General features: G+C 37.6%; 1 protein-coding gene across 1 annotated transcript in view; it reads left to right on the forward strand.

Annotated features, from left to right (window-relative positions):
* The window catches only part of LOC107597367 (mannosyl-oligosaccharide 1,2-alpha-mannosidase IB-like), a 55,064-nt gene that overhangs the window by 19,355 nt on the left and 21,715 nt on the right, over positions 1 to 13,994 (forward strand). The window contains exon 3 of the mRNA XM_016288387.1: positions 1,351 to 1,431. Within this exon, the coding sequence (XP_016143873.1) occupies positions 1,351 to 1,431 (81 nt within the window). The remainder of the gene's footprint in view (positions 1 to 1,350; positions 1,432 to 13,994) is intronic.

Here is a 13,994-nt window from a genome sequence, read left to right on the forward strand (position 1 = left end):
CTCTCTCTCTCTCTCTCTCTCTCTCTCTCTCTCTCTCTCTCTCTCTCTCTCTCTCTCTCTCTCTCTCTGTTTCTGTTGTGATGATGGATGAGGCTGCCTGCCATCAGCATTAATCGCAGCTGTTAAACCAAAAACTGAATTAATGAACCTTGGTCAGGGAACGGTCATATCTGAATTAATCTGGTGCATGTTCACTTTTGTCAAAATTAATAGACATGCTGAATGAATGCTAAGTGAAAGGGGTTGGTTAAAGCATGTTCTTGTCTTATCAAATTAGTGTGAAACAGTCAATATAAGATGCTTTAGCAGCGTTATGTTCAGAACTGGAAAACCTACTTATATTTCATAAGTAGCATACAAAAACAGGTGCTGTTTTTAGGTGCTGTGGATTATGGGATTGTGACGGGACTAAACAGGATTTCGGGAGCTTGTACAACCATACCATTGAACTTCACTGTGTTTAGATTTGTTTTTCTGCATTGGTTGAATTAGTTCCTTTGCTAGACGAGACTTAAAGGGGTGTGTGTGATTAGCTGCTGTTTGCAGTGTGATCTTTGTGCAAGTGGAAAACTGCTTTATGGTAATTTTCTCTAAATAAAGGTAGAAGCTGACAAGATGGATGTTGATGATACAAACACACACGCACTCTGCTCCAGCATTCATTTCAGTCTCACTGAGAGATTATTGTATCAGCTTTGATGTAGATTTGAAGTTCATTTGGGAGCTCTGCATGTAGATATTTCATGCACATTAATAAAGCTGCTTAAATGGTTGTTTGAATTATAAATAGCGCAACAGTTATGTTCTGAAAATAAAAAAATTACTTTCATTTTTAACAGCACTGTTCTCCTTACAAACTGATTATATTGAAATATTTTGCAATAAACTTCAAATATATTGTATTTTATATATAAATATATTTTTTTAATCAAATATATACTTTTATTCCGCAAGAATGCATCTATTCTATTTTGATTCTATTCTCCAAAGATTCCTGAAAAAATGCCACAGTTTCTTCAAAAATATTAAGCAATAAATCAATTAAGCAGTTCAATCTACACTGCTAAAAAGAAGAAGTGTTTCTTGAGCACCAAATCAGCATATTAGGATGACTTCTGAAGGACCATGTGACACTAAAGACTGGAGTAGTTTTTAACATTTGTCTTAAACATTGATATTAAAACATTTATTATTAGTAATATTCCCCTGAATTGAAAGACTCTTTATTGAGTTTTTTTTTTTTTACAATTCCTAAAACAAGACAAATACTTAGGGAACCAAGGACCCTGAAAAAGTAGGCAATCACTGTTCTGCTCTTACTCTTTCTCATTTTCTCCTCTGTTTCTACAGAATGCAGAAGTATCTGTCTTTGAGGTCAACATCCGCTTCATTGGAGGGCTTCTGGCTGCATACTACCTCTCCGGACAGGAGGTACGTTATCATTGCTTATTGATTATTAGAAGTTTGTGTGTTTCTTCTCTCTCTGTGCTGTTCAGTTTCATAGTTATTTCAGATGAGGGAAGTTTGTGCAGGCAGCCACATAGATGAAGATCTGAACAGAGAGAGTTTATGTTAGGGCAGTGATGTTGGCTCAGAGAACTAAGAACAGCTTTTTCAGGGGAAATAAATGTCCCTCTCAAGCCCATGTTAATTAACGCTTCCCTTCTGTCTTATCTGCCCATGGACATTAATGGAGAAGGGCACAAATAATCTCTCTCTCTTTTCCCTCATCACTGGGCAGTGTATCTCTGCCACTGCATATCACTGTGTTCTCCTCCTTTTAGTCTGAAGGTGAAAATGCAAAGGAATTAAGCTGCAGCCATGCGGCACGACCTCATCGCCGCTCCACACACTTCATTAGATGAGTTTAGATACTGGACGTGGAACTCGCCACACTTGCATACAAAGTCATGCCTGCCTCTCTGTCCCAAGTGACCTTTTGTTCCTTCAGTACAGTGTTTTGACACGCCTGGGTGTCAGGCCTCAGTCCCCAGTACAGTCACACTGTGTTCATCCTGCATGTGTGCTGTCATAGACACGCAGTACAGCATTGGCTGAATGTTGGAGGCAGAGTGTCCAATTTACTAGTGCTTGTATTGCCACTGGCAAACATGGAGAGAAGTGATCAGATTAAATGAATTGTTTCAAGAATCATTTAATAACATCTGGATTAACTGTGCATTTATATCTTGTAATTACATCTAGTCGCCATAAGGCCTCTAGTATGCTGTGGAGGGCTATATCCAAAAAATCTGCCCAAATTTGCGCAACAACATTTACAGAGATCAGAATCAAAGCAAGCATTGATGTTATGAGAGACACTGTAATGTTGGTATAGCTTAAAGGGGTCCTATTATGCTTTTTCACTTTTAAAAATTTTAGTCAGTGTGTAGTGTGTATGTTTGGGCATTAAAAAGATCTAGAAAGTTACAAATCTCAAAGTCCACTCCAAAGGGAGATATTTTGTTTTTTTAAAAATCCCTTTTCAAGAACTACAGCAAACGGCTCGTTTGGACTACAGCGTTTGTTTTCCGGGTTTTGTGATATCACAAAGCGGCTCATTGGAATATCATTACAGATAATTCCCGCCTTCAGAAATTAGAATGGTTGGGGGGTGGGGAGGGGCGAGGTCGTGGTTAGAACGCTTGGTTGAGTGAATGCATCAGACGAGACGACGACGAAGAAGTGCTGCTGCAGAGTTAGTGCGTCAGAGAAAACCAAGAAGAGCTGCTGTGCTGTAGCGTCAGATTTCTGGCATGTCTAGAACAATTCTTACAAATATAACACGACGTAGCTGGGCGCCGCGGACAGACGCGAGTCTGACTTCCACATCACGAGTGAGTAGTGCCGGATTCGCCCAAAAGCTTTTGTTGAAAGACAGAGCAAGGGGCGTGGCAGGACTGAAACACCGTCTAAGCTGTTCGCCAATCACAACGCACTGGGACAGCTAACCAATCACAACACATTTAGTTTTTCGGAAGGTGGACCTTCATCAAAGCCGGAACTAATCGAGCCGTTTGTGCCAGCCTGGGGAGAAAGGTATTTTAATAATGTAAATTATGTGAAAAAATAATGTGTTTTTCGAACCACCAAGCATGAGAGCATGTTCTAGTACACCCCCAAAACAAAATCAAGACTTTGTAAAAGAGCATAATAGGACCCCTTTAAACACTGCTGAGCAGATAAAATAGGAGTGTTTTTTATTTATTTTATTTTTTTTCACCTTTTGTTCTTTACTGTAGTTTTTGAGTCCCTATTTTAGGGAATATTACAGATTTTTATCTCTGTATTGGTCAATATTGTATATTTAATTTTAGGTCTGCAACAACGAATCGATCAAATCGATTATTATCAATAATGAAAATAATCGACAACGATTCTCATTATCGATTAGTCTGGTCTGCCCACAGTGCACGTCCAACTTCAGCTGGTCACTTCAAATTACAGCACTGAATTACAAAATGCATCCAAAAATAGTGGAGGAAACAGAATGAGATGCTGTGGGAGAAGTACGTGAACCAAGCTGCCTAAAATATGAGAATTCTTTATTTTAAGATTTAAACTAACTTAATGCATTAGCGTAGGCTAATGGCTTGCCCTGTCAGGCAGTTTGACAGATGCGTAAACTTTCAGTTTACGGTCATATCCTTAACTGTAAATGTCACAAATTCACGCAAGCATTTCCATTTTTGCATAAAGGCCCGCCCTGACAATCTGCGTTAAGTTTAAATCTGAATAAGCGGCGGATACAGGGAGAAAATTAATATTCAGCGCAAAACATTCACTGTGCTGAAATATCTGTTGTTGAACGTTAAATTTAGGTTTAAAAGTCAACATGTAGTGCACGCATTTTATGATAGTAGGAACCGATAACAGCGTGTAATTATCTGAATATAAATATCAGACGCTTCATAACCGTCTTTTATAGGATAAAGAAATGACAGGAAGACGTGACTGTGATCAAAGTGAACGTGTGTTCCTGCAGAACATTACTCTCACCTGTTGGTCAACACTGAGTTTGTGATTTTATTTGTCTTTATTATTTTTATTATTATTTAAATTTTTAATGTAGAGATTTAAACTATATTCACTATACAGTGCTTAACAAATTTATTAAAACAACATTTATGTAAGGTTTTTAACAAATTAATTTAGGTTTGTGCCACTGCTGCTCTAAACAGTATTGGTGATTACCAATCATTTTTAGCTTTCTGTATAGGTTAGTCCTCCAATTTGTGTAAGCTCTTTAGTAACATTAGGCTATTTCTAATGCTGTAATATGATTATTGCTGTTGTCTATGAAAGAAAGGCAGAAAAAATAGTCAAGCACTTTATAGTGTTTTTTCCAAATGCCCAATTACACTCAAAAAGTACCTAAACGATGGGAGCAAGAATGCAAGCTGTTATGAAAGGCATAGGAGGCCATTTTTGTTATTATGTGACTAAATACTATTTGTTTATTTTATGACATTAATTATTTGACATTCCTAAAATATTTGTGTTTTCTCTTTATGACAGGTGGTCTAATAAATGTAGCACTGTATGTTTTCATAGCATTTAGTTGGCACGTTAGTTTGAAGGACATTGGGCAGAATGTGGAATAGTGAGTTTTTTGTCAATAAAACAAAAAAAAGAATATTTGGCTTTTTTTTATCGGATTAATCGAAAAAAATCGGCCAACTATCGATTATCAAAATAATCGTTAGTTGCAGCCCTATTTCATTTTTTACATTTATACTATCTTTGTCATCATTGAAACTACTCATTGAAACAATTAATCATTAAAAGCACTAATATTTTAAAATAGCACTGTTGAATGTAATCTTTGGCAACCTCAAAATGAATATACATGTTTTATACTGTATGTTACAATGTTGTGATGCATAAATTTACTTCAAGCATTTAAAATGATTAATATTAGTTTGTAGTATTTTATTCTTAATTTACTAATTAGGTATAGTATTTTAATATTGGCCATTTATTGGTTATCGGTTGTAACAATTATCTGCTTTTCGTAATCACCCAGAACTACCTTTTACTTTGAAGGCTTAATTCCTTACAGTAGTTTGAGTCACTTTTTCATAAAGATGTGCATACTCTACTGGTAGATACAGTAACTTCAGCATTATGGGAACCGAAGCATCTGACGGCTTTTCGAAAGCACAGAGTGCCTGCCCATGAGCAAAGATGACAGATCTGAAATTGCTTTCTCCCAGGGGATCACGTAACAGCCAAGCGGTTGCCATTGAGATGTATAGGGATGCCAATGAAAAACTTTCTCCAGGTGTTATACTCTACATCTCCTTGGTGCAGGCAGAGTTTCTCTATATATGTCCCCTGTATGCAGTGGAGGTAGCATGGAGCAAAGGGTAGAGGCACTGACTGAAGGCCTTAATTGAGTGTCAAAGATTGAAAAGCCATGTCTCTTTAATAAGAGATTTTTCAGGCATGATTAGGGCTGGACAATAATTCAATATCAATATGTATCGCGATATGATCAGTAACGGTGATATGATTTTTAAACACATTTCCGATATTTCGATATACATTACCAGTGTTTCCCATACATTGATTTATTTGTACCGTTTGACTTCGTTGAATAAACATGAGCACTGCACGTTTCAAAATCAAAACGAGTCGCGGGTGTTTTATATGAATGTATCTCTGAAGGGAACCGACTGTCTTCAGAATAGTTTAGATGGCATTTTTATCTGATAAAGTAGCGTTCATGAGCGGAGCTGCTTTGTTTACAGCCATTACTGGAGAAACCGTTAGTTCCACCGCTCACAGCGCCTCCTGCTGGCAGACAAACAGTTTGCATTTTCAATAATAAACCCATTTCCAGCAACATGCTTGTTGTTGTTGCTCTATTTTTTTGTTTTCTGAAGCAACTCGGAGCATGTTTCATACTCGTTATCCTGGTTAATGCACGTTTCAATCTATAAGAATAATCAGCCTACACTAGTTGAGTACATTTTTTTCAGGATTCTTTGATGAATAGAAAGATCCAAAGATCAGCATTTATCGGAAAGAAAAAGCTTTTGTAACATTATACACTATACCATTCAAAAGCTCTTTTTAAAATGTATATTACAGAAATTATTACTTTAATTTAGCAAGGATGATAAAGACATTTATAATGTTACAAAAGATTTCTATTTCAGATAAATGCTGTTCTTCTGAACTTTCTATTCATCAAAGAAACCTGAAAAAAATCTACTCCGCTGTTTTCAACATCATAATACATGTTTTTTGAGCAGCAAATCAGAATATTAGAATGATTTCTGAAGGATCATGTGACTGGAGTAATGATGCTAAAGCTCTGCTTTGAAATCACAGGAATAAATTATATTTTCAAATAGAAAACAGTAATTTTAAATAGTAAAAATATTTCAAAATGTTACTGTTTTTGCTGTATTTTGGATCAAATAAATGCAGGCTTGATGAGCAGAAGAGAATTCTTTAAAAAACATTAAAAATCTTACTGTTCAAAAACTTTTGACTGGTATGTTAGCCTATAGTTTGAAGTAAAAAAATATTAATAATGAAAGTCAGATTTATTTGACAGTAATTTCACATTTCTTGTTTGTATGAAGGCTAAATACCAATAAAAGGTGAACAATTATTTATTTGTGCCATTTTTTTCCTAAAATATTATATAGTTTTATAGGAGTAGGTTTCATAGAGTTGGCAAATTAATTTTTCATAAGTTTGTAGGTACAGACATCTGTTTAGGCCGTTTTTATGAGGCTTTTTTAATAGTGTTCATATCGATATCGGAATTATATCGTATCGACCGAAATTAAGAAATATATCGTGATAATACATTTTGGCCATATCATCCAGCCCTAGGCATGATGGAGAAATCCACTGGGGGTGGAGGGAGTGAAAGAGGGTCCAGAGTAGAGAGAGCTGTGTACTGGACTGATGTGCAGCTGGTTTTTCTGGAGAAAAGCATCTGATCTGAAGAAGACCGGAGACTCCATACTTTTATCAGGTCTGGAGGTTATCTCTCCTGTGCAAGACCACATCCTCCATTCAATCTCTCTCTCGCTCTCTCTCTCTCTCTCTCTCTCTCTCCCTCTCCCCTATCAGTGATGGATGATGTTTACTCTGCTGTTCCTCTGTCCTCTCTTCCAGTCTTTTGGTCCTCTTGTCTTCTCTTTTATACTTTCCTTTCATCTCTCTTTCTTTCTCAGCCTTTCTCCCTTGGTCACCCCTGCATCTCTTGGCAGTGTTGTTTCTTGATGGCAGTGAAGAGATTAATTTAGATCTAAAGCAGCAAGGGGCAAGGGTTTGGATGGCTAGTTTGGTTTATGCTGTATGTAAAGCCAAAAGCCAAAGTCTGCTTCTTCATTGACAGCCATTCAAAAGTAGTTTTTAGTATAGTTATATTATATATATTTTTATATATATATATATATATATATATATATATATATATTATATAGATCTTATAAACAAATACAAATAAACTTTCACTCTATTATGGGTAAATTTTGCAATTAATCCCCGGATCACATGCGTGAACTGTGGGGCCTGGTCCGTACGGATCACGGATCAACTGTGATCCGTTTAACCCCTAGTGTGTTCTTTTCGGAGAATAGTTTTTTCTATGTTGTTTCTTTGCAATGTTTTGTTTTATTTTTTTCTTATGCACTCATATTTTATGCCCGCAAATAAAGGGCCTTCACATAGTCACATAGGGAACTTTTATCTAATAATAATTTATTATTATTATTATTATTAGGTAAATAATTTGTCTCATTATTTGAATTTTTTTGGTATTATTTTATTTTTTATTACATTGTATAGTTTACCATTCGATATTTGAAGCACTTGTTCCCTTTATGGCCATAAAAAGTGACTGGCTCAATAACTGTTTTGAATAACTCTTTCTACTTCCTGGAATGTTTTTTTTAATAGATTTATTTTTCCTTCTGAGGTTAAGACACTCATAGCATTTTCCAGGTACCTCACCAGCAACCTAGCAATTTTAGATGACTGACTTGTAGATCTCATGTCTAATAGTAATTTTACAGTAGATTTAGCGTTTTTCTTCTTTTCTTTGAAAGACAAATCCAGATTCAATCAAATCTAATTATCAAATATAATTTCTTTGCCTTTTGCTCCTGCAGATGCTCAGACATTTTGGCATTCTTTGTGAGATGGTTCAATTACTGTGTGTTTGACAGCCAAATTACTGTATGAATCATTAGATTTCTCCAAACGCAGTGCTGACAGAGGTTTTATTTCTTAAGATTCCTTCAAGCCATATAAGATCATAGGCTGTAAGTTAACAACACAGGCAAATATTTGTTCTTTGCCTTGATTTGCACATTTATTACACGCAGAGATGGTGTGAGGAAATGGTGTTTACTCCAGGCATTATTCAGCAGCTAGCTTTCTCTCTCTCACCCTCCCCATCACTCTCTCTATTGATGCGCTGTCCTGTGATTGTATATCTTTCACAGTGGTAGAGAATATGCAGTGTCACATTAGGGAGCAGCACACATTTCTGTTGTCAAACACAGATCTCATCAAAGGCAGAAGAGAACTGCAGCCCCGGGCCCAGTGGAGGCAAGATAAGGACAGAGATTTAAGAAGGGATTTGATGGATGAGAAAATGTTTGTCAGCTACTCATCTGCGTGTTTGATGTGCTGTAGACTTTGGTCATGCCATCACTAACAAATCTCCTCTTGAAATATAAATAACTGGCCTTTGTAGACTGATATTTCCTTATAAACATATCTGGTTTTCGAGCCCTTGGTCTGTAGCTGAGAGTGTGTCCAAAACACTGGAAATTGGCAGAAAGATCTTTAAAAAATAGCTTTTGCAGTTTAATGAGCTGTTAAAGGGATAGTTCACCCCCAACCCCCAGGGCATCCCAGATGTAGGTGACTTTGTTTCTTCAGTAGAACACATTTGATGATTTTTATGTCCAACCGTTGCAGTCTATCAGTCTTATAATGCATGGCAATGGTAACAAAATCTATGAGAGTAAAAAAAACATGCACAGACAAATCCAAATGAAACCCTGCGGCTCGTGACGACACATTAATGTCCTAAGATACGAAACGATTGGTTTGTGCCAGAAACCGAACAGTATTTATATAATTTTTTGCCTCTAATACAGCACTATGTCCAACTGTCTTTGGGCGCGCGCACGGCTTCCGGTGCGTGAGGTGTGTACGCGCTCTGGCGTATTTTACGCAAGCGCCGGAAGTGATCTCTCGCACGTATACGTTACACAGTCATTGTAGGTACGACGGCTAATAAAAATGGTACTTACTTGCGCTTATCCGGATTGTTCAAACTGACTTAAAACTAAAATATGACATTCTCTCGCGCAAACTCATTCAGGAGTGGTGACTTTCCACATATTCCCAACCTCTGAGCCTGCTCGCCTGAAGTTATGGTTGATTGCTCTTCGGCTGGATATCAGCACACTGTGACGAGTCGGCTGCCTCCCCCTAATTATCAGCATCACCCCGTCCCTTAATCGCCGCCCTTCGCCAGGCTCCCGACATGAGTTGGTGCGTGAGAGAGGAGGGGCATACCGATCGCACCTCTCCTCGGGAGACCGGTCTCTTCCCCATGCATGCACGCTGGTGTCCTCGTAGGTCCAGGAGGGGTGCGTAGAGGGACTCTCGTGCCGCCAGAGTCGTGAGCTGCCAGACCCGCAGTCCGGACGAGAACCGCACCCGTTACACGGCCATCGGGCAACGATGCCGGGCCGTCTAGTCCCTTCCAAGCGCTTGTGAGTAGAGAGAAGGACGAAGCCGCTGAAGGAAGCCGCCGCCCCTCGTCCCCCGGACCGGAGAGTGTGGTTTGCCACACTCATCAATGTAAAATGAGACACGCCGTATGCTGGGCTAGCTGAGAACTGAGACTAAATAATTGATCTGTCTCACGAAAAAAAAAATGTCTGTGTGTTACTTCATCCCAAAATCACAAGTTTGGACGTATGACGGGAGTATTTCTGTGCCAAATACACTCCTTCAGGCTTCGTATAAGTTTCGGAAAGTTTTTTTCGAGTATGGCCCTGCATGACGTCACAAAGAGTGGAATTCCTTGTATGGGCACTTTTCCAGGAAGAGAGCGTGCACACATCAAACAGAGCGAGAGTAAGTGCAGCCCATCAACGTGCTTTATTTGGGCTACGGAAGTTGTCGGGATCCGATTTTGGATCAAATATGGCTGGACCTGACTTTTAGCCATAGCTAATTTAAAGAATTAGTTCACTCCAGAATTAAAATTTCCTGATAATTTACTCACCCCCATGTCATCCAAGATGTTCATGTCTTTCTTTTTTTCAGTCGAAAAGAAATTAAGGTTTTTGGGGCAAATGTTCCAGGATTTTTCTCCATATAATGGACTTAAATGGTGGCCAACGGGTTGAAGGTCCAAATTGCAGTTTTAATGCAGCTTCAAAGGACTCTACACGATCCCAGTCGAGGAATAAGTGTCTTATCTAGCGAAACGATCTGTCATTTTCTTTAAAAAAAATAAAAATGTTTATTCTTTATAATCACAAATGCTCGTCTTGCACTAGCTCTGTGTCCACAACTTCATGCATTACGTAGTCACGTTGGAAAGGTCACGTGTGACGGAAGAACCGACCCAGTGTTTACAAAGCAAACATGCAAAGAAAGTCAAACGGCCTTTACAAAAAAAGGTAAAACAACGATGTCGAACAATTTTGAAGTTGGAAGAGAGAATGAGTTTTTCACACTACCCTACCTTTTTGAACTGGAGTACACCGACGAAGAGCTAACCGTGTGTGACCTTAATAAATATATATAAGAGTGAAAAATTTAAGGGGGTCTGAATACTTTCCGTACCCACTGTATATATATATAAAATTTGTATTTTTTTTTTTGAAAATGACAGATCGTTTTGCTATATAAGACCCTTACTCCTCAGCTGGGATCATGTAGAGCCCTTTGAAGCTGCACTGAAACTGTAATTTGGACCTTCAACCCGTTGATCCCAATTGAAGTCCATTATATGGAGAAATTCGTATTCTAATGCATTACAGTAATAAGAATTTGAGGGAAATGTGCTTAATTATTTTTCAGTAATGTAGTATTGTAATAAATTATTCTGTCCAGATGCAATGAGTTTATTAAAAACATTCAGTAAATTGAGTAAAATACCATCATGTTATACTTTCTATTCAATTTTAATTTACAAAAATACACAATTTAAAAATGTATTATAATGCTAAGAGATTACTTTTAATTACTAGTAGGCATAAATAATGCTTAATAGTGCTTAAATGGTGAAAAAAGCACCAAATTCATGATTAATGGATCTGAGGAATCTCCTGAAAACTACATCATATGTAGTTCAATCAAGAAAAGAGAAGCTTCTTAAATTAGGTTTGAATCTTTTTTGACAACTTGTGCATTCTGAGTGTTTTTCCATGTTGATTCTAAGCTTTGTAGCTCGTACATTGTCTCTTCTGTAGCCATGCAGTTTATTTATAAACCTGGAGCACTTAAAAAAAAAAAAAGGCAGAAAGTGTGTTTGAAATGTAAATGTAGAAATGCACTGACTGTCCCTATTTGCTTTGAGGAGATGAGAAGCATTTTACTAAACATTCTCACAGACGACAGCCTAATTTCTTCATTAGACAACGTCTCTGATGCTGTGATCTGATTGGCTGCACTTGCGTTGGATTGGCTGCGTTTGTGCCTTGGTTTCTGCCTTGGTTTCTGCCTTGATTGGCAGCTCCCGATTGTGCTGCCATGACGACGAATAGAATAAAACGAGGCAGAAGGTTTGTCATAAAAGGCTGCAGATGCACAAACATACTGGGACCCAGAGCAAGAGAGAGGGCAGAAATCCAGCTTTAAGCCTGAACCCCTGTGGGACCCTCTATACAAACACTCATTCCCTCCATTTCCAATGTGTTCTCCATAATCTCTTTATATGCTTCCATTAGACGTTTAAGGAACATCTCAGGCTGAGGTTGCCATAGCGTATGTGTGTGTGTGTGTGTGTTTATGAACAGAGAGCAGAAGCTGTATCGTGGGGAATGTCCATGGTCATATCCTCATATGTGTAATAACAGGATCATCTCTGGCACTTATGATCCGCATCAACCAGATTAGGCTTCAGCGTAGGAATCTGCATTCTGGGAATTACACACACACACACTCACAAACACACACAGCTCCAACTAGTAATCGTGAGAGAAGCACTCATTCAGCCTAAATTAGGCTTCTGTCTTTCTCTCTGCCCGTGTCTCACTTTTCTGTTTTCGCACTATTTCTGTACTCTGTCACCCTTTTCTTGTTTTCCTACTATTTTTCTGTCCTCTAAGTGACCATTTGCACCTGGTGCAAATAGTACTGGACACAGCATGGCTATTTGCACCCCAGTAGTCTGCTAGAACCAGATAACTATTAAAAAAACAAGCATGTGCAGTAGGGATGGGCATTTTCCAAAAATTTTGCATTCTAATATTTGGGCTCATAAAAAGACGAATATTCGAATATTCGTTTATTTAAATGAGGTTTAATGAGAAAGACGTTATTTTTAATTATCAAGTTTTTGTCACGATTTCTGAACAAGCTTATGATTAGCCGTTACACAACAATGTTCTACAATAACGTTGCGTTATATCACAAGGTTTTATTTTGGTTGAAAACGTGTAAACAAAAAAATACATTAAAAAAAGCATTCAAGATCAAGCAGAGCAAATGGAAAAGTCAAGCAGACTGTGCCAATAACGGTACAGAACATAGGCTACATATACTCGAGTCTGCCTATATTTATTGTGTTTACATTGTTTCAAGTATTAATTCTGAGAGAAACAATAATATCCACATGCTCGGGTGAAAGTTTGTACCTCAGTCTAATAACAATAAGAACACGCTGATAAAGATAACGTGTGCTAACAGTTTCTTAGCGCTTTGGGTTAAACCACTCTCCCTCGAGGAACCTTTTTATATGTCTCAAGACAGTGGCGTAACTTTGCTTTAAAAAGTGGTGGGGACACCGTGCAACTATTTTGCTAGTTTTTTATTTAATAACCTAATTTACTTGGGGACTGGGTTTAGAGTTGGACAAACTTAATTTTTGCTTTTCAAAATACATCGATGTACCAGGGGCGGCGCCAGAGAATTTTGAACACATTCTTCCCACTGGTCGCTCTTTTGCAATTAACTTTCTCAGGTGGTTGCACTAGCACTTTTTTTGCGCTACAACATGCTGTTAATCAATGCATGCTGATGAACTTTTATCGTAGTTTATAGTTATATGGAAACGAAAGTAGTTAACATGCAACCCGTTCTTTTTCATCAGTAGTAGTATTTGTGATTTTAATTTTGTGAATGGGAGTTCCTCTTTTGCTGTGTTATAAGCCGGGCTTCGGATGCTTTCACTTTCGATTTCACGATCTTGTCAGGTTTTACAATAAAATATAATTGTCTGTTTTATAAAAAAGAAAAAAGATGGATTCATAATTTTTAATTAAAATGCACAACAACAATAAAACAGTAAGATTCAATGACAAACTAGCTTACAAAACGTTATTAACAAAAACGAATAAGATGAGGCATGGCATAGGCCTACACGCTGTATTAGGCTATATAATGACTAATAAATTACAGAACGTTTAGCAAACACTGAGGAATCAAAAAAAAGTGCCTCCATAGCATAACGTGAGGTAAACAGCAAAGATAAGCTTTTCAAAATGAAAACAAAACAAAAAGAAAAGTAAAACTAAACTTGCTGCCGGTGACAGTGCTTGCATGTTTTTTTCCCCCTCCACAAGAATACCAACATGTTCACCTTCTCTGGTTTAAGAAGCGGTCTTTTACTTTACTTAAGCGTGAAAACCATCAATATTTGCGTCATTTTTGCTGAGCGCACCTTCTGCAATTAATAGTAGATATAACCAAAGCAGGTTATTATAATTTTTATATGAATAATAAAATAAATATAAGGAAAACTCGCCCACTCGATTTTGTAATATTCTTTA

The sequence above is a fragment of the Sinocyclocheilus grahami genome, unplaced genomic scaffold (assembly GCF_001515645.1).
Source record: "Sinocyclocheilus grahami isolate Dianchi unplaced genomic scaffold, SAMN03320097.WGS_v1.1 scaffold231.1, whole genome shotgun sequence".
In the NCBI taxonomy this organism is placed as follows: Eukaryota; Metazoa; Chordata; class Actinopteri; order Cypriniformes; family Cyprinidae; genus Sinocyclocheilus; species Sinocyclocheilus grahami.